Consider the following 24,343-nt stretch of genomic DNA (forward strand, 5'->3'; position numbering starts at 1 on the left):
TTTCTTTCAATGACTTAGCTACGCCGGAGTGAAGGGTCTTTTAAAAAGGAGACCATTTCTTGACAGGCTGTTTTCTGTAACTACTACTGAGGAGAGGTAAAGGAAAGCCAGGCTCTTACAGAAACTTTCAACACAAGACAAGCTCCGCTGTGTTTCTGTCACAGCTTTACAGTAAGCCCATTCAGCGCTCAGAACCAAGAAGATAACACGGCGCCCTTATTTAATAGTCTTCCATGTGCTCTTCTGTTTTATTCCATCGCTAAACAGCGTTAGAGTTGAGAATTAGGACTCTCTTTCCTCGCCAAAAGAAAACACAAGTGGCTTGTTGACTGCAAGATTTACTCTCCCAGATACTTCCAGAGTAATGTAAAATCCTGGCCATTCATCCACAGAAAGGAGCTGGTGGCATATGCCCCAGCTTCCTCTCTGCGTGCAGGCTCCGTGCCCAGAAGGACATCATAAATCACTTAGAATTTATGATGAGCCCAGTCGTGTGCTGCAGCCCGCTAGTTGGCTGGTGTCTGTCCTCTACGCTCTGTGACCTCCCTTCCTCAGAGCGTACAGAGACTTTTTCAGATGAGCCATCGGACAGAGAGTGAGGATTTTCCCTTCAGCTGGTCCAGTCAAGCAGTTGAGGGGGAAGAAGACAGAAGACTCTTGTTCTTAGAGTTTTGCCACAAGCCATTTGCTTTCTCCTAGATTGGAGTTGGGGAAGGGGCAGAAAACAAGGCCATTCTCATTATTAGCCTATTTCCTTTTATTCAACAAATAACACATATTTTCTACATGCCAACAACCTGCGAGGCACTACTGGGGATTCAGCAGTAAACAAAACAGTTCTGGTTCTCATCTAGACTAGACTTACATGAAGTAGTGGCTCCCGTGTCCAGAGGTGGTGACATATGTTGCAGGGTAAGAAGATGGCCACAGAGGGGAAGGGAAACAAGCTAGTGTGCATCGAGTGTGCATCGAGTGTGCAGAGAAGGGATTTCTCATGGGGTGACCTTTGAGCAAAGACTTGAAGGAAGTGATGGAATGAGCCGTGGGGGTCTGGGGAAATCTCATCCTGGGAAGGACAGAGGCCACTGAGCTGGGGCCGGAGGGGCTGCAGCAGAGAGAGCTAGGATGGAGTGGTTGGGAGAGGAGCAGCTGGCGGGAGGCCCAGCCTGGCGGGAGGCGTTGCCGAGACCATGCTGAGGAGTTGAGGTATTCTTCAAAGTGAGATGGACAGCTGTGGGAAGTTTTTGGAAGATTGGTCCTTTTCAAAATACCTAAAAAACAAGAGTGTAAACATGAAGTCGGGCAAATGGGGCTGGTGCTTCCTCCACTTCTTAGGGGAAAGAATGGGTGCTGGCATCATCAGGATTGAACTGTCAGAAGGTTAGTTCACCCAGTGCAGGGAGGGAAACAGGAAGCCTGGTTTGCTTGATCTTGGTGTAAAAATCTCTCAGGCTTTCTCGGTCGGGATAAAAGTGAGTAACCATGAGCCATTTACTCAACTGGTGACCATCCTTTTCATGGAGAGACCTGGCTGCTGCCTCCAGTGGTCTGTGCCCTGCTGAGTCTCTTCCCCAGCGATATTTTGGTGATGCTACAGCTGGGAGCGAGGCCCCACCGTTAGTGCTGTGGAGCAGCTGGTGGGATGCTTGGGGTCGGATTCTAGGAGGTTTCGCTAACCCCCTCTGCTCTCAGTGAACACAGAGCTCACTCATGCTCTCTTCCACTCACAGATCGCCGCCTCTAGGCCAGAGCCGTGGGGAACAGGGGCTTGTGCAGAAGTTGCACAGGGACTGTGACTTTGACTCCTCAGGAGGGACACCTTCCTAAAAATGAGGGTGATGGCTGGCCAGAATGGGCTCTGCCATCAGGTGACCATCCTGCGTCTGAAGGCTTTCACGCAGGTGAGCGCGTCTCGGGAATGTGCCTGAAGTGACGCCTGCTGTGTGTGGCACGTCAGAGCAGAATGACCTCTCAGAGTCATTCCGACGCAAAGCCCTTCTGAGCCTGTGGCCGAGTGTCCAGTGAATGTGCTCTGCAAACACCCAGACGCTGTGTCAACATGAGGCACATACTTTCAAAGATGAGAGTGAGATGCTTGTTCTTCTGGGAGACCCGTGGTTGGAGCTTTGTGCCCCCGTGACATACCTTCCCCGTTCAGTCGCCTGCAGTTGGTTCTCGTCGGCCTGGTACACAGTTATCTGCATTTTGTGTTAAAAATGCACTCAGCCAGAGACCAAACAAATAGCCAAAGGTATTTGCCTGTCAGGGCCCTTTGGGGAGGTGCTGCTGAAGAACAAAGCTGTCAGTTTAGGTTCTTGGCCGGAAGCCACGCTGCTGCTTCAAGACTCCAGAATTTACAAGGAGGGATTTTTAGCTGAGATGAGTTAGAAGTAAAGCAACAGAAAACTTAAAACGAAAACAAAGCATCCCCCGGGATCCAAAGAGAAAGGCAGAAGCGAAAACGGGATATGTTCTCGGCTCTCAGGTGATGTTTAGTGCAAGAGCAAAGCCTGAAGCAGAGATTACGGAAGGGCCGTGATTCGGGTTGCAGGATCGCACAGCTTTTGACCCGGACGAGCTGTCAGTCAGCGCTCCTGGAATCCCGTCCTCAGTTTCCAGATGACGGATCAGAGGCCCTGGCACTGGAAGAGGCTGCCCAGCGTCACACAGCCAGGTGCGGGAGCTCTGGGCCTAGAATCCAGGCTCCTGACGAGCGTTTGTCTTTTGGGCCACTTTGCAGAAGCAGCAGACATGAAAAGTTGTTTCCTAAGAGCAGGGCAGACAGCCGCAAGGACTGGACTCTGACTCGGCAGTGCATTTGGTTTCCCGGGATGTGGTCTGATCCCCCGGCCCAGTGGCACTTGCACCTACAGTTGTCCCTGTGTCCTCAAGCTTCAGGAAGCACAGCCTGAACCTCAGGCCACCCCCAGCAGTCGGCCGGCGGAGGCCTCCAGAGGCTGCCCCGTCAGAGCCCCGGTCAGGCAGGACTGGGCTCGTACCATCCTGGGGAGACCGCGGAGGTCCGGTCCTTGTGCACTGCCTGCCCCTTCTCCGCAGTGTCCCACAGTGTTGTTGTGGGTCTTGTTCAGTATCCTGGGCAGACAGGGCTTTTCTCCTCTTTGACAAAAGCCTGAACAAATTGAAGCTGTATTTAAATAGCAGCACTCTTTCTACATAAAAGAACAGCTCCTGCTGGCCCCCCACCCCCAGCTAACACTGTCCATTGAAGTCACCAGCATTTAAGTGGGCTGCTGGTACTTGCCTCTGGAAGGGAGGGTGGGGCTGCTGGTGGGCGGGAATCTAAGGGAACGGGGAGCATTCAGTGTGTGTCTCCATTTGGACCAATAAGGTGTTAATTATCACTCCTCTGACCATTCATTGATTCATTCATTTTCTTGTTTGTTTTCATTCTGATTCTATCCCAAAAAATGTTTGACAGAACCTAGAACAAAGAGCACATTTGCCGTAAATAAAATATGAATGGAGTCAGGCCATTGAGAGGGAGGAAACAGACGTCACCCATGAATTGTCGTGTGAGATCCGTGTTAAATAGCAAGTTTTATGCTGACCTTTCTGGCAACCGGGATGAAAAGGGAATACACAATTCTTAGTTATCAGAAAGGGGAAAAAATTCTAATTTCTTCAAGAGACTAGCCTTGCTGTTCTGGGGCTCACGGCGTTACTGAACCCTCATGGAGGACTGTCAGGTGCTTGTTCCCGGCCCAAAGGCTACCCCTGCCTCCCGCCCTCCCTTCAAAGTGCCCTTGCTTCAGGCTACCTGGAGCAGCCCCCAAAAACGTGCCTTTATTATCATGAACTCCGTTGTGTGTTTCAGGGTGTGGCTTGGGGAAATGGGGGTTAGTTTAGGTCTCCAAGTTATGTTGTCCAGGGTGGCTCTAGGATTTGCAGGTTATGAGGCCAGGAGTAGGAATTTTAGGGAGGGTCAGAATCTCGTCCTGCTGTGGCAGCCAATCTCCACCAGTGTACCTTTCTTTCTCCCCAAAGAGCCCTAGACACCTTCTCTGCCGCCCGCCCCCTTTTTTTTTTTTTTTGCTGTGTCAAGGTGCTCTTTTGAATAGGGCATCTGAGGGAAGAGAATTATACAGAACACACTTTGGGAAATGTTGGCTTAAAAGATTAGTAGATGACGTGACCCTGTATTAATTTTACACACCTTCTTGGCCCCTGAAAGTGGAGAGTGGGGTTAGCAGGTACATAGATGTATAGGGTTCAGGAACTAATATATACACATCTAAGGTGAATTCTATTGAGGTCCCGCCCTCAGCTCCTCAGTTCCATTCTGAAGTTGTACCAGGAATGTAGATTCCTCCAGAAGAAGGAAGAAGCAGTGTTGAGATTCCCATCCCTTTACGTGCTTGTGAAAGCATGAATAAGACTTGGGATTTGTCAGGGGATATACCAGAACATTCTAGAATGTTTGAGTATGGGGAGGAAAAGAGTTACAGAAATCTGATGTTTTGAACTTTTGTAATACATGTTAAGAGAGAAAACACTGGAAAAATAGCCCCTTCCCTCTGAATATTTACTGCCAGCTTGTTTGGTTTTAATATAAGCATACATATTCTCTACATATATTGCATATTCATAGGAGCCTATGTTTTAGAATGCACCATTACTCAAGAAAGAAATATTTCAAAGTGAGAAGTAGCCTTTATACTCTATAGTTGATATGAAATAATACGACTGGATTCTTGGCCAAAGATCGTCATTTGAAAGACCAGGCACAGTGGCTGGGTTTTACCTCGTGGGCTGGACTTGTTGCCCTTGTCCCAGTTAGGTCGACTCCAATTATATGTTTTGCTAGGCAACTTGGAAAACTGGGGTTTGAGCCCTCGAGTGAGCAGAATGAATGTGCTTAATGCTACTTGGAATGTTTTTCATAATGACTATAAGCAATGACTTGATTCTTACTTGTGCTTATTCTTTTTAAAAGTATTAGAAAGGAAGATATCCACAAGACAAAGTAGAGAGGAGCTGATAAGAAGGGGAGTTCTTAAGGAATTGCCTGATCAAGGTGAGGAAATTAATCATGCGTTTAAAATAATTTGATCCTTCCTTCTTTGGCCTGTCTTTCACTTTCTTTTGAAGTTTAACATGAGCCTGGTCTTTGGGAGAGAAAGCAGTGAGTGCCGTGCTCCGAGAATCTTGCTTCCATTCAGAATGCCTTTGTGGGCTGCAGAGAATCTGAGGTATTCGAGAAGAGAAATTCAATGACTTTTTGGTGAGTCCTTCACCAGATGTCACTCTAAACCTAAGGCTCTACAAAGGTGCCCTGTGGCTGGAGATACAGATAAGACGCAAATGCTGACATGGTTCCTTGTCTTCTCTATTCTTGACCTTCACTCTTTCTGTACAAGTTAACTCAACTGTTTGAATAAATGCCACGTTTTAGTTTGTCGCCTGCCTTTTGGTTTCTTAAGTCAACCAGTAAAAGAAAAGAGAGGGAAAAGAGATGGTAAATGTACCTCTTATCCCGTCTACTGTATAATACACTCAAATGTGCAATCAATAAGGCATGAGTGGGCAAATTAAATTAATCTGCTTTATACCATCGCTAAAGTAGTTTTCTCAAAATTGTTCTCTTTTCATTCTTTGAATGTAGTCGTCTCTCACCTTTTCACTAACAATTGTTATTTCCAAGCATTTTTTTTCCTACCTCTAATCTTCTCTTTTTTTCTCTATCCTCCCAAGGGAGAATCTTGCTCAAAAAGACAAAGATTACATAGAAACTGAGATAGTCTCTCAAAAAAAGACACCAAAATTTATTTCTCTAAATAGATACTACTCAATAATTTTCATTGCTCCCACTACTATTAAAACTAAAGGAAATTTTTGTTGCAACGTTGTTGATTTACCTCCTGCCTTCCCCCATCCCACCCCCAGACATTTACTGGGGAGAAGTATTATTATTATACTTTTATAGGAACAAATAAAATGCTATTAATTTGGAACTGAAATAAAAAATACTTCTTTTTTCCTGATGTATGTTCCTTGCAAAGAACTTGACATCGTTTGGCATCCACTATTTATAAATCCAAATGCCATGCTTTTCCAACATCTGAATAATTCCAGAGTGGAGCTAGGAAATGCTTTACTATTTAACTCCTGCTGCCAAGAAAATAGGGAAGTCTGGAGTGAATAATACCATTTTTCTTAAGCCCTCACAATTTTAGGTATTTCACGTCAATTTCTGGCCTGGTATACTTCTCTCGCTCCATTTTATGAGTGAACTTTATGTCTTCCCTAATTTTTATGTTACTCTGAACCTGTTTATTTCCTGTCTGGGATTTTTAAAACTAAAAAACGCACATCCCTAACTGGGTTTTCCTTGAAGGTGGGCTCGCAGTAGCAAAATTTGTCTCCTCGCTAATCTCTCCGGAGGTGGCAGAGAAATTACGCGGCCACTGAAGACTGAACACGGAGCAGTGACCTTTGTGGGGTGGGCCCGTGCGCTTGTGTAGTCTCTTTTATTTGGAAATATCTTACAGAAAGAAACAAAGTGGAAAAATTTATGATTGAAACTGTTAATGAGTATTAAAGATAGAGAATAAAGGCCTCTTTTTCGTCCAATTAAAAATTGTAGCTAGAAAAGAGTTTAGTTTTTCTAAAGACAAGTGGCAATGGTCAATTCAAAGAAATGCTTAGTATTGCTTGGTTTTAATCTGTTAAAGTATTTGCATGGCAGATGGCAATTTCATATACTTATTTCCCAGAAATATGACTCTGACCTTTTTATTTAACTTTTGCAGACTGAATGTTAAAAGTTTTAAAACATAAAAGAACAAAACAATTTTTAACCCAAACGTAAAGTAATAGGTTTAATGTTTGCGAATCGTAAAGTACTGAATTTTACTTTCCAACTTTTGCACAGTCCCCATAAAGAACTATAGAAATTCCCTAATACTTGGAAGTTTCTGGTGATGCCTATTGTAAATAGAGTCCTTCCTCTTTTTCAGCCAAGGGCTGGAGAAAATAGTTTTCTGTCATTTTTCCAAAAACAATTATCTTGAGAATTTCGGTCTGTTTTCAGCTCTAGCCAGGGACTGGAGGCTGCTGTGCTTGGTGACAACCTCCTGTCTTCTGCCGATGAAGCTTCATTCTTTGCCTTGACCCTCACCTTCCCTGATCTCTTGACAGTGCTTGTCAACTATGCCCTTTATTCAGTGAGCCCCACAGACTTTTTAAATTCATCCAGCTACCCTGGGTTTGTCCTCGTCCCATCCCACCCCATCCCTCACTCCCAGCTATTATTATTATTCCTGTTAAATTATCTTTTTTATACCAAGATCTAACTTCAGTCTAAAAGTTCAGCATTTGGACTTCTCTGCCTGAGAAGTCCATGGTCCAGTCCATGGTCCTGTCCAAGGTCAGTCCTTGCCTTCTGGTTCTTTCCTTCCATCTTTTCCCTTAGCTCTCACATGAGGGCTTGTGCTGGCAGCTCCTTTCTTTTTCTCCCATGATGTCCCTTTTAACCTTCTAAGGAGTCTCTCAGCTGTCGTTCCTACATGATTTTCTCCCCACCTCTGTTCCTCTGTTAACTGTACCCCAAATACACCTGTTCACCAGAAGGGGGGAAGCCCTGCGCGCTCTCCTGTTCCTTATTTAACCACTTATTTCCGCGTGTGCCTTGTCTCTTGGTTTACTTTAAGCTCATGACCCTTTGCTGGGTGCTCTCTTTCCTGTGCGTGCAGATGCTCCTGTAAGACCTGGCCTGCGCCCCTCACCATAGCCTGCTGTCTGGCTCAGCGTCTTCTCTTGCTTCCTTCCCCGAGCTTCTGTTTCACTTACATACATCAACTCTATCAAGGACTTATTTTAATTCTAAAGTAATACACAAAACAAGAAAACCTTTTTAATAACACACCAATTAATTATTAATATCTTGATTTCTCCTCTGTATTATTCTTGAATTCCATGTTTATTACAAATGTCTCCTTTTTCTCCAGTTATTTCATAGGCTCTAGCTTTATTTCATGCCTCAAAGTAAGTATCTTTCCACGTTATTGGTTATTTCTTTCTATCATGTGATAATCCAGGTTCTTCTTGTGCCGCAAATATTTTATTTTCTCTAGCTTTTTTGGTCTGAATTTTAAAAATCAGTTATTTAACCTCCTAAAGAATTTTAATATAATAATGATTAAAATAGAATTAAATTGTCATTAACATGACTTCAATATATTTTTATTGCCAACTAAAGTCGTAGAAAACAAAGGTGAACTTATATATGGGTTACCTAAAAACTGAGAATGTTTATATAAAGAAGTTGTTTTTTATTTTGTTTGGACTTTCCATTATTATGTTAGTTTTTACTTTTTCTGAGTCTAATATCTGGACATTATATTGTGTCTCCCCTCCCTCTTTTTTTATAGCAAATTTCTTGAGATTCAATAATAAGAACTAAGAATCTTTTGGTTTCTTTTTGGTTTGAAATATACTCTTCAAAAAATTATCACCTTAATTTATCAAAATAGTTAAGATTTACTTGGAATGGCATTGCCTTCAATTATTGTCTATTTTAGTTTTATACAGGAATCAGATTATAGACACCTGGAAGTTAGGACTAAGCAACAATTGCTTTTTCGTTCTGAGCATGACATAATTCCATGTTATGTATTTTACTTATTAAAATGTCATTCTTATTTTTGTCAAGAAAACCAGTGGATTTTATTGTTGAGCCAAAGCCATTCAATCGTATTTAATGAAGATTTTGGAGATGGTCTCTGTTTTATAATGATTGTCAAAATAAGGTTAATCAAAAGTCGCATTAAAACAGCTTTAATCATGCATTTGTTCAAGTTTGCTAAGTAAAAGCTTCAATTCATTAATTTTTCTTTTACAGTAATAGCAAAGCTTCTTAAAATTTTCCAGTTATGAACTGGGGTTAATCTTTTCAAGCATCACCAAATTGAGTTTCTACAAAATCTCTTTCCCTCTAGAAACTTCTAGAAATTGTGAACGTTCAGGGGTTAAATTAGTCATTTATGATTTAGACAACATATTAGAAATTTTATTTCCAGTTGTGATCTTTTAAAAATTCCCCTGTAATTACTTTTTTCCTACATGTTTTTTTCTCTGATGTTTTCAGATTGTTATTAGACCAACTTAAAGACTTTCTGGTTAGTTTTATATAACTGTTACCTGAGTACTAATATTTCCATAAATAAGAAAATGAAAGTACAGTTAGCCTTACTATTGTCTTTCCCTGAATAGAGGGCAGCTGCTATCTTCCTGTGTGAGGTTAACACATGATAGCTATAATATTCTGGAGACAGTGGTGCTTGGAAATTTTCATATTCTTCCACTAATTGTTTGTGTGTAATTACATTTCATGTTATTTGTGTATTTGCATTCACCTTTGTTTTTGGTGCTTGTTAAAATGTTTATTCCATTTTTCAGATTACTCCTTTTCCCGTTCATTTCTGAAAGACAAAGAAACTCCTCAGTCTTGACTTCAGCAAAACCTAAGCACGAGAAGAGAGGGACTCTGCTGCCCTGGGATGTTTTATAATTAGGATAATTGTTCCGCTGTCTTGAATTAGCACCTAGAAATCCCCTCCGTCTCTGCCTTTCCCCAAGACTAAGGATTTTCTAGCTCTTTCATTTAACTTGGTGAAACAGTACAGGATATATTTGGTTCCCAGGGCCTGAAATATGAACCTGAACCCTACAGTCCTACTAAGTGGAAAACTGGGTTTTAAGAAAGCCATCAAGTTAGACATCTAGGTGTTTCTTTCCCCATTTTAGATGGAGATGTAACAGTTAACTTTGAAAATTCAAACGGGCACATGATACCCATCGGAGAGGAGTCTACCCGAGAGGAAAATGTAGTAAAATCTGAAGAAGGTAATGGCTTTGTAGCTGAAAAAGCACCACCTCTGGAGGAAAAGGCAGAAGATAAGAAAGGTAAAATCAAGAGAAACCCTGTATTGTTTTACTTCAGTAGAGCTCAATGTTGAGAATCAGATCTTCGGCTCTAAAGAATGACCCTAAGACCAGTAGAGAGGAGGTTTGCAAATACAAAGAGAAGAGAAATGATAATCAGTGAAGAGAGATTGGATGATTTCCTCAGGTAGATGCATCCATTTTGTGAGCACATCATTTAATTTTTTATGGAAGAGGGCTAATTAGCAGTAAGAATGAGAAGGAGTGGCCTCTGCAATCATTAGAGGTGTCTAAGAATGCTATCCATTCCTCAGGAGCTTTTTCTCAGTATCTTCTTTAATGAGAAATGCCAACAGTCTGAACGTCTTTCTCTGCTGGTTAGAACTGGCCCCTGTGAGCAGGTCAGCATGGAGGAATCAAACCAAGATGGCGCTCTCAGCCCAGCACTGTCTGTCCGGTTGCGGGAGCTTGGCATCCACACACCCAAAACTGTAGGCTCTAGTCTAGGTCCTAGACATTTTGAAAGAGATCCAGGAATAGTTCCCAGAGATGCCGGGGATTTTGGTTGCTGTACTGGCCTTAGCCTCTGCTCCATGATTTTTCTGTGCAATGGGAAATTTCAAAATGTGCCACAGGCTATTATGCCATTCCCTGAAGGCTTCTTTCAGGACCTTGGTTTCTAGAGTGAATAAGCTCTGGGAGATTGCGCAACTGCAAAGTATGTGCCTCTCAAGGACCCCCCCCAGAACATTCACAAGTTCCTGGTCACTGATTGATTACATCCCCTTACCACTGCTGTCATATGCAGGAACCTCCAAGCCTCAAATGTATGCAAACCTGAACTGAAATTCCCACAAGATAAGGCTGTGTTGGGACATTCTAGATGATTCTTTGCAGCGTAGAAATGAATCCTCAGGAAATAGGTTATTTCCTGTTCTATAATGTCTGCCTCTGAGTTGGATGGCAAAAATTCATCAAGCCTAGTTTGGGTTCTGTAGGCATTTTGAAAATTCTTAGAAACTGCTGGAAGCAAACTTCTCTTCGTCTGTTCTTGACCCAAATCCTCCAAAGACAAAGGGAACAAAAGAGCATTTGACAAACATTGTAACTTAAAATCATCTTCTCTGGAAGTCCATGACCCCTTATTGTGTGCATATAAATTAGCCTTTCAACATTTTAGAAGCCTCTACTAATAATCTGTTGGAAATTTATTATTTTGCTTTATTCAATATTAAGTATAGTATTCATGGGGCTTTACTTAGTCTTGTTCCATTGAAGGACTCTGGTTAAGCTTATTAATACTGATTATGAGAAATTAACTAATATTTTTAATGACAATATTCCTGGAAGATAAAGAGAAAACAGATCTAAATAGATTTTAAGGGGATTCATTTGAAAGTATTAATGCAAGGAGTGATTTCTTTTTTTATTTTTATTCTTTCAGTCCAACTGTCCTGTCTCACCAAACTGTTAAATTTCAAACCATCTGGGTCCTTCATTATGTAACAGTGCCATCTCTCGTGCTTCCCTGGTCTGTGTGGGCTGTCAGTCAGTGAACTGGCCAGACTTCAGAGGCAGTGTTTCCCTTATCAACCTAATAAAAAGTTGCTGACAGTTTTATGTTAATTAAACCAGCAGGCTTTGATGCTCTAAAAAGAAGATGGCAGACCTCATAGGTCCATGGATATTTGAGAGATGTTTTTGTTTTCTTATTATTTATTTAGAATTAGTACATTCAGTTCTTTTTGGTCAAATAAGGTCCAAGAGAGCATCTTGCTTGGCTAGTCTGTACATAAGGGATGGAAATGCTGGCCATGCTGCCACCCCACCAATAGGACAGAGGAGCCTCTGTCGCGCCGTGTGGATGGTGCACCCACTAAAGCCAGACTGAGAGTGAGGGGAGGAGGCATTCAGTACTGGAGCCACTTCCTGAGAGTAAAAAGAGTGTCCCTCACAAGTGACATCACATAGTATTATGTTAAATAGAAAATACCTTATAAACAAAAGTAACCGTTCATTTCTCTGGAAAGACATCATTTGATTCTAAAAAACAGCCCAAGATTCACTTTTATGTCTGCTCCTCTTCTGGTCTCACTTCTTGTTTGAGCTCACTGCTCTGCAAATCCACCATCCCATGTTCTTAATTCACCCTTTATTTTGGGGTGCCATGCTCTCGTTCCTTTGCATTAAGCTGATTTATCCGAGAGCATTTATTTCATCTATTAATTGGCTACGTTTGCAAAACCAAATCACATGCCTTTAAAATCCCAGATACTTTTATCTCTTTTAAAGACAGTATGTCATTACTTTAATATTTGAAACATCAGTTTCAAAGAAAAAAAACAAATTACAAGTGGCCTTCACACTTCTTTGCCCAGGACACATGGGTGATCCTGGGGCTCCCAAAGGCGCCTGATTCTGGAGTCGGTCCATGGTCGTGGGCCTCCTCTGCCTAACACTGGAGACTTTTCCTTAAGGCCTTTAGGGCTCTTAGTGTCTGTCATTCTTTCTTGGTAAGTATCCTTAAATGTACAAGAGGCAGAAAAACTGATCTGCCGTCTGTTAAATATTGCTTGGTATGTGAAATCTGAAAATTATTTGATATTATTTCTCTTGAGTTAGTGTAGAGGGCCTTCAGTGAAGTAACAAGTGACTTATATGCGTTTGTTCCACACATAATAAGGAAGGTCCATCATGGGTGAGACTTCAGTGGAAGTGGTGAATGAGAAAGGTAGTACAAGATGCAACGTGCTCTGGAAGGCCTGAGTACAGCAAGCCAGGGAGCTTGCAGCGAGGACCGAAATTGGCTTTTAGAGGAAATATTTCCAAACTGGGACCTGAAAGAGACAAGAAGGAGGCAGCTAGGTGAGGAGAGGAATAGGGGCAGAAGTACGTTCTAGGCAAGGTCAGGGCTGCACGCCGTTCTCAGGTTTGCTCTAAGTGTCGTTGAACTAAACGCTCCGTGCGGTGGAAGGACCAAACCTGGAAGGGCGGTAACCAGGTACCCTCCAGACTGTTGTGGGACATAGAATCCTTGTCAAGTCAGAGTGAACAGGCAACCCTTTCTTAATCTCCTCTTGAAAAGATGATACTCCTATACTCCATCAGTTTACATCATGCCTTCACATCACATGGTAATAGTAAAAAGCACAACTTGACTCAATTCATCGTCTCCCAGATATAAGAGTTTGTTTTTTACTAACATGTATGTTAGTAACTATCGGCCAATCAGACACATTCATTGAACAGACATAATGTTCAGAGCATTGTGTTTGATGGGATATAAAATTTCAGACAAAAGGAGTTTATAATGTGGTCAGAAATGCATTTGCCTGTGCACACACAGACGCACCCGCACACCCCTTAGGAATCACCGCAGAGTAAACGTAGACATTGGCCGGATGGCGAACACGCACAGGTAGTTAGTGAAGTTCTCAGAGGAAGGAGGAGTGGACGGCGCTTCTCCAAGAGCCGGCCGAGAGTCTGCATGCTGTGCGTTCATTTTCAACCGGAGTGGGGATTGTCCTTCCCAGCTGTCAGAGAGCAGACCGTCTCCTCCTTCCCAAACCCGGAAGCTGGATTCTTTAGGGTATACCTTTAGAAGTTAACACCTTAGGCAGAAAGAAAAAAGCTCCCTCAGCAATACGCCATGAAGGCAGAGGACAAGACGTGAGGGCTTGTAGTATAAAAGAAGGAGGATTCCAAGAGTTGCAGATCAGTTTCACTGGCTCCTACCATGGACCGTATGATTGGGCTGGATCTCCATGCACGCTGTTATGCTAGGGGCTAAGTGACAAAGATGCATTTAAAGAATAGGCCTCTGCCCTACTTCAAAAGACTAGCAAGTCAATGTCTATTTATGTTTTACATTAAAATAAAATGTTGTGTGTTGTTCTTGACCCTAACTGACTTTTGTGATTAAGCGGCCTCCTGGTTCAGCCCGGGTAGATTAGGAGGGCCCCTACCGTATTATAGATGAGCAGCTTAGCTAAGGAGACAAGATGGGTAAACAGAAGGCGTGCATGCTGAGTGGCCTCTGATCAGTGTTGAATAAGCAGCTCAGACGCTCAGGACGATTCACTTTAGGTATTGGGAGGGTCACTTTGGCTGTGGTGATGAGGGTGGGTTTCATGGTTGAGCTAAGATCCAAGAGAAGTCTTATCGATGGCCTACCATAACTTAAATCATTTTTATGGTAGTTTTAAAAAAAGGGAAGGCCTCACTTCACGCTTGCTAGGATAAGAAATGAAACAAAAGAAATAGTAGTAAAGTGTGATGCTTTCCAATATTAAAACCCTTTCCTGGTCCTTCAACAGTGGGAGGATGTACTTGGCAAAGGCTTAGTTTTGTCTTAACACTGTCTTATGTTTTTTATTGTGCTCCATTTTTAAAGAAATGCTGCTTAGCTCTTTGGACCAGAACTGTATTTTAATTTCATTTGATTTCAGTCAGTCACTGTTAGAGAAAATGTGGGTGTGAATATCTGCGTGAATGTCCAGCATCTCCCCTTGCAATAATGAGAGACTGATACTATTTCTCCTCCAGTTATGCAAAACCAGTGAGAGGCTTCTGTTCTTAGATATGAATTTTTTTTAATGAATTTTCACCTCTGTCTTTTCAGAACCATTATTTGTGTTTGCGTTACAAGACAAATTGGATACGTTTTTGGATTCTGCACCCTCTCTACCTTTAGTTGAGACACTGTTTGAAAAGGTCAGAGGAAGTTACTGTAAAACAGGAAGTGGCCGTGGTGCACTGGGAGAGCTTGAGAAAATTTTAAGCGTAGAAAATATTTTATTCGTCAGTGCATTGCACTTCCTGTGAAAGATTATAAGAGTCTCTCTTAGCTTAGAAAATAATTGATTTTTGGCCACAATGAGACAGAGCACAAATCTATTTCAGGTCGATGGGGCTTGAGTTCTCTAAGAGAGAAAGTGCCTCCGGGGAGGGGATGAAGGTAACTGAGAGTCCAGTCATTGCCACACGGTCAGTCCTAACCGCATGGCGGTGTGTGTAACTCGCTGATCTACCACCCTCGGGGACCCTTCAGTTCTGTTAAATTTAAATTTAGCGCTCCTGCCCAGCAACCACCGATTCAAGGCTGGTGCCGGCCCCTGACAGGGACATTTGCATTCATCCTCAATTTCGCTTCATCAGAGTGACTTGCGTGACCCTGTTTATCTCAGGAGTGATTAACACACCTGGAGAGCACACCCCAGTTTGCACCTCTGATCCTTTTTACCCCAAACTTTGCTCCTTCTGGTGCAGAACTCCATACGGGTTCCCAAGGGCCAAGCAGCCGCACACGTGTTTGTCTCCCTGTCGCTGTGTGTCTTGCTCCTCCCGTTTATGTGGTGTTTGTCTGCTTCTGTCCACTTTTTTGTTTATAGAGAACACTGAAAACCACTCGGAAACACCAGCCGCTCCTGCTCCACCTCCTCCAGCTCTTCCTAAGCCTAAACCCAAACCCAAGCCCAAAAAGTCACCCGTGCCTCCAAAAGGGGCCGCTGCTGGGGCCAGCCCCAAGGGCGACGAAGTGCCTCCTCTTAAAAAAAATACCAAGGCTCCTGGTAAGCAGGCCCCTGTCCCTGCACCCAAGCCAACGAGCCGAAACGCGACCCGAGAGGCTGGTGAGTATGCCCCGGGGGGTCGAGTGCAGGGTGCTCCGCTCCAGGCTGCGCCTAATTGCTTCTCCTAGAAAGAGTGGCGTTTCTGGTGTCTGATGACTCAGGTGTAACACCAGAGGATTCAGCTTTGATGCAGAATGCCCAGGAGATTCCTTTGTTGGTATCTCCACTAAAGGAAAGTCAACCAGTTGATAGCTGACCTCATTAGTGTTGGGGTGAATAGACCGCTTTCATCCTGAGTGTCCACTGTCTGCATGAGACCCAGTGAAGGGTACAGGGAGTAGTGTGCCAGATAAATGGCGATGATCTGATAGGACATTATTTAAACATCGACTGGCAATCTGCCTGTTTGAGTTTGTGAGTGGCTTTTTGGCCTGGGTTTTCTTTCAAAATATCTTAAGTTTACACATAAAAACATGATGCTTGCATCTTTGACGTATTTGCTGAATCTTAATGTCTTGAATCTTTCTGCACACATAGTCATTTCTCTCCTGATAAATGACAAAGTGTTCATATCACTGTTCAGCTCCACCTCACCCCTCTCCACTGGAGTCAACTGTTTCAGCAGAGTTAGAAGTTACATGCTCAGTGCGTCCTCCTCCACCCCGGGTAGACTTCAGTGTGTTATAAGGAAAAGCATCCTCTTGCTGTGGTCACAAGTCACTATTGCAAATCACCAGGGGATGTTTTGGTGACCTACAATAACTTCAAGTAATGTGTATCCAGCTTCCCTTTCAAATCAGTATGCTTAATGCAAGGTGGAGCTCCCATTCTTCTAGTGAAGTGGAATAAAGAAGCCTATCGTGTTACCCAGCTTTTAAAACGGCATTGATCGAAGTACAGGTGCTGAGTGGCTTTTTCCCCTGAACACATGCATAAAAATTCTCCTGTATTAAAGCAAATGTTATTTTCCTTAAATTCAGCAGCAACTGTCTCATAGTTGGCTGCCAGGATTTGCCTTGGTATTGATTTTTCCCCTTGTAATTTATACCCATATTGCTCAAATTCAGAGAATGGCTTAGTTGACATAACAGATCTTTGAGTGCAAATCAATGTCTCTCCCAGTGTTCCTCTCCTCTGCCTTTGACACTGAGTGTCTGAATCTCTGCTAATAAGCTCTGAAGTGACAAGTCTCAGAGTGCTGTGCCAACAGTGCCTGCAGGCCATTCCTCAGGAACCAGCTGCCCTCACATGTCACGTCCATTCTTGTTGGCATCTGTGTGTTTCCTAGACTTCCCAGCACAGCCTAGAGCGGGTCTTGAAGTGAGGCAGGCGCTGATCCACTTCTTAAAGAAAAGCTCCACACCATTGCCTCGTCCTTGGGAATTTAGCCCCTGCCTTGTGCAGACTTCCCACCTCCTCACGCCCTGCATGGGAGCAGCTCGCTGCTCACTGGGCTTGGACACTCTCTTTCTTCTCTCAGAAGAAAGCTGGTGGTTGTCAGGGCAGGAGACACTTCCACGAGAGATTTTGAGTTATTTCCAGCTATTTTCCTTGAAGATTTATTTATAGACTCTTGATGTCCCTAAGAGGAAAGTACAGTCATGTTCTCCATTGTGTTAAGAGAAGCCCAGCTGGCCCTTAGTGTAAATAAGAGTGTTGCTAGTCTCAGGGCAATCACAGAGGCGGGGGTTGCATTGAGGTATGCCGGCAAGCCCACTGTGCAAGGATCCTTTTCTCAGATGTTGGAAGTACTTCAGAATCCTACTCATACTCTGTTTCTAACCCTGGCTACACAGTAACTGTGTTTTATTTGAGTAATCTTGACCTTCTGGAAAAGTTACTTCAAATGCAGCCCTTGATTTTCAGTCAGATGTTTCAAGCTCTTAAAAAAGCTATCAGTTAAGATTCCTCCTCTCTTACTAACTTAACATAGACTTCCAGATAACCAGATTTCAGCTTAGCACAGTCAGCCACTTTGCCCGTGAAGCAGGGTAAAATCTCTCGTGTTTTTTCTTTTTCATTGTTACACACTGTATTAACAACAAATATACTTAACTGGGGCTGGCCCAGTGGTGTAGTGGGTGGGTTTGTGTGCTCCACTTTTGTGGCCTGCGGTTCACAGGTTTGGATCCCGGGTGTGGACCTACACATCACTCATCACACCATGCTGTGGCAGCATCCCACATAGAAAATAGAGGAAGATTGGCATGGATGTTAGCTCAGGACCAATCTTCCTCACCAAACAAACCCCAAAAAACCTTAAGAGAGATGGCATTTCTTTTTTTAGTCATAGCCTAAATTCAAGATAACTTAAGCGACATGGTTGATTTCAGCAAAATCCTGTCATTTTAAAAGACACTTAAAGAAAAATATAATGACATGGCTTAAATTTGCATTGCAGGCATTGAAAAAACTTAAGCCAGGCTAAAGTTAAACTTTGCTGTTAGAAAAGAAAGAATTTTCTTAAAAAAAATATTCTTAGAATTGATATATGGAAGGGATTCTGTTCATCTTACCTGAGAAAATAATTGGACATGTTTAGACAGCAAATTCTTAGCATCTTTGTTGTGAAAAATAAACTAGAATGGACTTACATTGTAGGAGTATGCTTAATACACTTGTCTGTAAGCAAATGAAGGTTGTTAACTTCAAAGAAGTAGTATTAACAGGCCCAGACTTGAGGGAGGAGAATTCTGGTTATTAAGTAGATCTAACATAATAAGCCTCCCAAGCTGTAGAGACTTCTTTTAAGCCTGGATCTTGTCACCAAGTAGGACTCTTTTCAGTGTATCAGAGTTGGTGAAGTCTTGCGTCTCCTTGTTCCTTTGTTTGTCCTTCATCTCTTGACCCTCCCAGTTGACTCCAACAAAGTTATAACCAGAGGTAAGTTACAGTGGCGTCTGTGTGCAATGTGGGTTGGCTCCACACGGTACTTACAGGATATTCTTAATGGTTCTGTGGAATCGTTTAACTCCTTATGAAAAAGGAGGAACATACGACATCGAATAAGCAATTGGGGGAAATTTACAGATCATAAAGGTCATGAAACAAAAGAGTTTTCTCATAGGAGCTAAAATGTGTTTCCTAAGATGATAGAAAGACAAGGAGAGTTAGCCTGTCTTTCCTGAAAACAGTTTGGTTGAAGGCGGTCCTGTCCAGAAGTGGGCAGACACGCCACGGTCATCCTCTGATGAACACCCTCTGGAAGCATCAGCGGTTGTCAGATCTGAGAATGATACTCTTTCCCTTCAAATTATTCAAACACTACCCATTTAGACATTTTTTTGTAAAAAAATTATTTTTTTCTGCCTTTGTGATGTTTTGAAGGGGACTAGACTTCGATACGTGGCCATGTGTTTTTATTCTGCCCTGTCGCCACTGCAGATGGAGGTACAGGCCAGCGTGGCAGCCTTCTCTCTCTGGAGCCGTTGGGGTAGCTGGTGTGGAGTTCACTCTTTTAGCAGTAAGATGAGTAAATTTGCTTTTGGCTCAGAGAGGAGTCAGTGATATATACCTGGCCTCTCTGAGTGTGGGCCTCTCCATTCCCAGAAGGACGTAAGAGGACATGTATAATTTGTGGTGAACCCAGCCTTGTACTGCACCCAGACAGCTGCTGGTGTCTGTCCTGTGCACACCAAAATGTCCCTTTGGAGCATACAGGGGCTTTTACAGGTGACCCACAGGACAAGGAGCTGAGGATTTCCCCTTGGCTGGCCAGCTAAAGACTAGAGGAAAAGGACAGAGGACTCCTGTCTCTTAGGGTTTTGCCTCAAGGATCACTTGCTCTCTCCTAGATTGGAGACAGGGAGGGAACAGGAAACAAAACCATTATCATTATTAGCTTATTTTCTTTTATTTACTTTTTTCAACAAATTTTAAAGGGAACATTGACAATTGCAACTTGGTTAGTTTATTTATAAAGTGTTGTCTTCTTTGACTTGTAATGCAAAATCTCTCTATTTTAGCTGGTTCCTCTCATTCAAAAAAAACAACTGGCTCCAAAGCATCAGCTTCACCATCTACTTCCTCCACTTCATCTCGTCCCAAAGCATCAAAGCAGACAGTTTCTAGCAAAACTGGGACAGTGGGAATCACAAAAGGCAAGGAAAAAACCGGCAAGCAGCCAACGTCTCGACCGTCCTCAGACACAGCCACTTCTGGCACGTCCGACCTTAAAGGAGAGCCTTCGGAGACCAGTGCGGAGGGTCTCAACCCTGAGCAGACTGTCCCTGGGACTGAGGAGGAGAGCACAGGCAAATCCAAGCCCACAGTCCCTCCGCCCCCGGGGGCTCCACCGCCTCCTCCCGCGGCCCCCCCTCTTCCCCTTGAGGAGCAGTGCATCATGGCCTCAGACACTCCTGTCGTCCTGGTCAGCAATGGAGCCGACCTGTCCGTCCCTGCCTTAGACCCAAGTCAGCTTCTCTGGACTGAAGAGCCGACAGACAGAACCGCTGTCCACTCAGCCACTGGCTTAAGTGTTAGCCGAGAAAATGCAAAATGGTGAGTCGGGGCACCAACCTCATATTCTGTCTCCATTCCCTATGAAGCTGAGTCCTAAGGATGGTTAAACCCCTCTTTTGAAATGAAGGAACCTGCTTTGTTTTCTTTTACAATTTAATCTAGTGAATGTTAGGGAAACACACATGTAATCCAACTGTTGGTTTTTCATAGCCCTGTGCCAGGAATGCCCCAGAAATGACATTGGTCCTACATCCCAATACTGCTTCAGATCTGTGGCTTTCAAGTCCACTTAGAACCTGCTTCGTCACTGCTCAGCAGTCCTTATTCTGTTCCCTAGACAGTTCCTTCTGTTTCCTTACAGTGGTTATTTTAAATCGTTTCATTTGTGTGCACATTGCTCACCCACTCCTGCCTACCTTCATTTCCCCAAGTTATTTAGCCTTCTCCTCTGCAAGAAAACAAAGAGCATCAGTAAAGCTCTCTTTCAAATTCCGGCTTCTTTCCCCCCAACCTTGGAGTGGCTCTCTTTCTTGATCCTCAGTTCCCTACCCAACTCAAATATTTTCCCCTCTATGAAGCTTTTCAACCCTCCTCTGGATAGAATTGGTTGTTGCATCTACTACATTCTGACAGCCATTTTCCCTACCTATGGGACGAAACTCACCAACGTGTCTATTTACCTCTATATCGGCATCAACCAGTACAGAATCTGGTATACCATTGGCATGCCGTCACCTAGTTACCCAAGCCAGAAACGTGGGCTTCATCCTAGGATCCTCATTCTCCTTCGTTCCCTGCATCTAGTCACTCAAAAAGTCTCATTCATTTTTCTACTTAAAGGTCAATAGGCTCTGTTAGTGCTCCTGTCTCAGGTGTGAAGGGAGGACTGTCAGAGTTTAGTAGACACCATGACCCGTTCTGTCTCAGGAGGGCTTCGCACTCTTAAATCCAGCCTCTTCTCTCCTCTTTCTAAGAATAAAACCAAAACTCACTCTTCAAATCATTTAATTTAATATTTCCTCTTTGAAAAAAAACCTATGTCGTGTTAGACTGAAAAACATTTAGTACATTAAGTAAGTTGACTTGGATCAAGAGACTAAAGTATCAACTTTAATTATTCAATTGCTGATAATAACAACCTTCATTTATTGAATATTTATTTAATGTCAGGAACTGTCAGTTATTTAATTCACATAAGTCGTCCCTGAAATATTTCTGTTTAATAGATGACAAAACGGCTGCTGAGGGAGGTGAAACAGTCTGCCCAGGGTCACCCAGTTAGTGAGTGGCAAAGCCAGCATGCGACCCAGAGTTGCACACCAGATTCCATGCTCTCGAGTGAATTCATACGTTTCCAAAGCAGTTCCTTCTACCTCTTCCACTATTTCTTTTGTTTGTTTCTTGTTTTTTGGTTGTTTTTATCGGTCTTGAGCATCATCATTTGAAGGAAAGCCAAGGAAAGATAAAGAAATGTTAAATTGCAGATGACTGTGTTTCCTTTGTTTGACATTTTAATAAACAATATGGGAAAAGAAGACATTGAAATGAATGGTTGCGGTGTCCTTAATACTTCCAGCACATTGTAGGTGTCCTCATTGAATTATAGTGAGTGTTTTCCATCACTGCGGTCAATTCCAACCTGTAGACCTCAACAGTCGTCTTTCAGTGTCTGTTTTTTGCTTGACTTCCATGTGCTGGGCAGCATGCTAAGCACCAGAGATGCAAAGTGAGCAAAACATTATAGTTAGGATTAGTTTTTCCAAAATGTCCAACATGCCCAGGAAGTATGAATGTTTAAGATAAGGTCTGAATTTAGGAAAATAGATTGAGTATATGAGTTTATTGTTCAGTATACTGAAGAATAAGGTGTAACGTGTAAAGTGATTGCTCAGGTAGTCTTGAGCACAGAGAGAACCTTTATCCAAAGGTGACCCTCTGCCAGTCCACTTCCACAGTCATTTAGGGAGGGCACTGTATTGTGCTAAGCACGGCACTGCATTCTGGGGGCTTCACATTAGTCTTCAACCCAAGTCTGTGCAGGATTGTCAGGCAAAAGAGCTGAGCATCTATGCTCTATTTCCACTGAGACTAGAAGTGGAGAGAGCGAGCTCAGGACATCATTAGTCGTTGGGGTATTTATAATGGATTTGCCTGTATTCAGGGTAACTGTAACGCGTTCCTAGAAGAGGGCATAGAGATGTTCTTCTCTGTATATTCTTCAAAATTAAAAATGTCAATTACAATTCATCCCACAGGTGTTTGTGTTTGCTCTAGAGTTAATGAGGCTGGAATAAGGAGTCTCTCAAATCCGCTTCCAAATTCTGTCTTCCATTTTTAAGTGGATACTTGCATTAGAATTTCTGGCTCTTAGTCAGTTGCTTAACTTAGAACTCTCCCTCAGTTATGTTTAGTCAACGAATGTGTGAAAATCCTGTCATCTTATGAAGAGGCTTCTGTTTGGAATACAAATATCAAAACTTTAAAGACAAGTGGCCATATGTAAAAATATCTACTTCTATTCACGTAATCCAGGGTGGTAACTATCTGGTAGATTTCTGTTCATTGACGGCTTCATCAGTAATGTATATGCCTGGCATAATTTAAGGCAGAAACTGATAAGCGCATCTGGAGCCCATGTCCAAAAGGGACCTGACTCTGTGTAGTCCATTTCCATGAACATTTATGGAGTGCGCTGTATTGTCCAGTGTGCCCAGGAACCGGAGGGGAAACCGTGAGAGCCAGGTAGTGAGTTGATCGATAGAAATTTGGATTATGATATTTAATATTAAATGTGATCTATAACATAGTCTTAATATAACTTATAATATTAAGTATAAAATAAAATACAATATAACGTTTAATAGGTAGGCTAAGAGTCTTAAGTATGAGTTCTAGACTGGACTTGCTACCTTGTTTGGGCGACTCACCCATGGCCTTCCTGGGTTCCGTGAACTATAAATTGTCTTCCCTCATTATACTGTAGAACAATTGCAAGCTGTAAATGTATGCAGAAGTCTTTGAAAACGGCAAAATGTTATAAAATACAAATCGGTGTCATGATAAATTAGTGAACAATGACATGAAATGTGGTGCCAGAGCTCAACCCTGAAGTAACTTTTGTTCTGCTCTCAGAATGTGTTATTAACTAGCATATCTTTTAAACGTGCTGTGGTCACCCACAGTGGCAGAGTGTTCAAACAAGAATGGCCTCCAGGGGCAATCGACGAGAAATCCAGACTGTGGAAAAGTTTTCCCATAAAATAGATCTTTTATTGAAAATGAGATTTCGTACTGTGGAAACCGTGTGGTGGTTCCTCAAAAAATTAAACATAGAATTACCGTATGATCCAGCTATTCCACTTCTATGTATGTAGTCAAAAATGTTGAAAACGGATACTCGAACAGATGTTTGTATACTGATGTCCAGAGCAGGATTATTCACAACCACCATAAGGTAGAAACAACCCAAATATCCATCAACTGATGAATGGGTAAACAAAATGTGGTGGGTATACATACAGTGGAATAGTGTTCACCCTTGAAAAGGAAGGAAATTCTGACACTTGCTACAACGTGGATGAACCTCAAAGACGTGCTAAGTGAAGTTGTCAGACGCAAAAGGACAAATGTATGATTTCACTTATAGGAAGCAACTAAAATAATAAAATTCATAGAGACGGAAAGCAGAATGATGGTTGCCGGGGGCTAGGGGACGAGGAGTGGGCAGTTGGTGTTTAATGGTGCAGAGTTTCCGTCGGGGAAGACGAAAAATTCTGGAGGTGATGGTGGTGGTGGTCCCACAACAGTGTGAATGTGCTTAGTCCCATTGAACTGTACGCTTAAAAAAGTTAAAATGGTAAATTTTATGTTATGTATATTTTACAAAATAAAGAATGAAATTTCATATTTTCCCCTTTGAAAAGAATTTCGGTGGTCGGATTTTTCTAATAAGTGAAAAAACAGAGAATTTTGAGAGCATTTAGGCTTATAACCACAAAGTAGAATTTTTAATACCTCAGATTCTGACAAAGTTTACCTGTTTTTTTGGTTTTTTAGTTAGTGAGAGCAGCGAGCACGTGTTTTCCATTAAGCGGTCTTTCAGATGTGTGACCTAAATTTGAATTCTTCTGTTTATATCAGAACGCAGCTTAGGGGAGGGCAAAAGGGGTGCTTAGGCACATGTGTGTGGTGATGGATGGTAATTGGTCTCTGGGTGGCAAAGATGATGTAATCTATGCAGAAATTAAAATGTAATGATGTACACCTGAAATTTATATAATGCTATAAACCAATGTTACCACAATAAAAAAAAAAGCAATTTGGGGGTGTTCTGTATCTTAAAATGAAGATTACATTGTTTTTGATATATGTTTTTGATGTAAAGTGTATTTTTTTATTCTAGTCTATGA

The 24,343-nt window shown here is 42.5% G+C and overlaps 1 protein-coding gene across 10 annotated transcripts in view; it reads left to right on the plus strand.

The window, feature by feature from the left end:
• PHACTR2 (phosphatase and actin regulator 2) overlaps positions 1–24,343 on the plus strand; it is a 247,941-nt gene that overhangs the window by 180,376 nt on the left and 43,222 nt on the right. For 4 of the 10 annotated variants that reach the window (XR_011502442.1, XM_044768845.2, XM_044768846.2 and 1 more), the window contains exons 3-6: positions 4,955–5,035; positions 9,766–9,924; positions 15,294–15,533; positions 19,439–19,973. Coding sequence is in view for 9 of the 10 variants with exons in the window: in XM_044768845.2 (XP_044624780.2) it covers positions 4,955–5,035; positions 9,766–9,924; positions 15,294–15,533; positions 19,439–19,973 (1,015 nt within the window). In the remaining variant the exon portion in view is untranslated. The remainder of the gene's footprint in view (positions 1–4,954; positions 5,036–9,765; positions 9,925–15,293; positions 15,534–19,438; positions 19,974–24,343) is intronic. The other 6 variants (XM_044768870.2, XM_044768863.2, XM_070506553.1 and 3 more) reach the window with 2 other exon arrangements.

This window comes from Equus asinus, chromosome 1, assembly GCF_041296235.1.
Source record: "Equus asinus isolate D_3611 breed Donkey chromosome 1, EquAss-T2T_v2, whole genome shotgun sequence".
In the NCBI taxonomy this organism is placed as follows: Eukaryota; Metazoa; Chordata; class Mammalia; order Perissodactyla; family Equidae; genus Equus; species Equus asinus.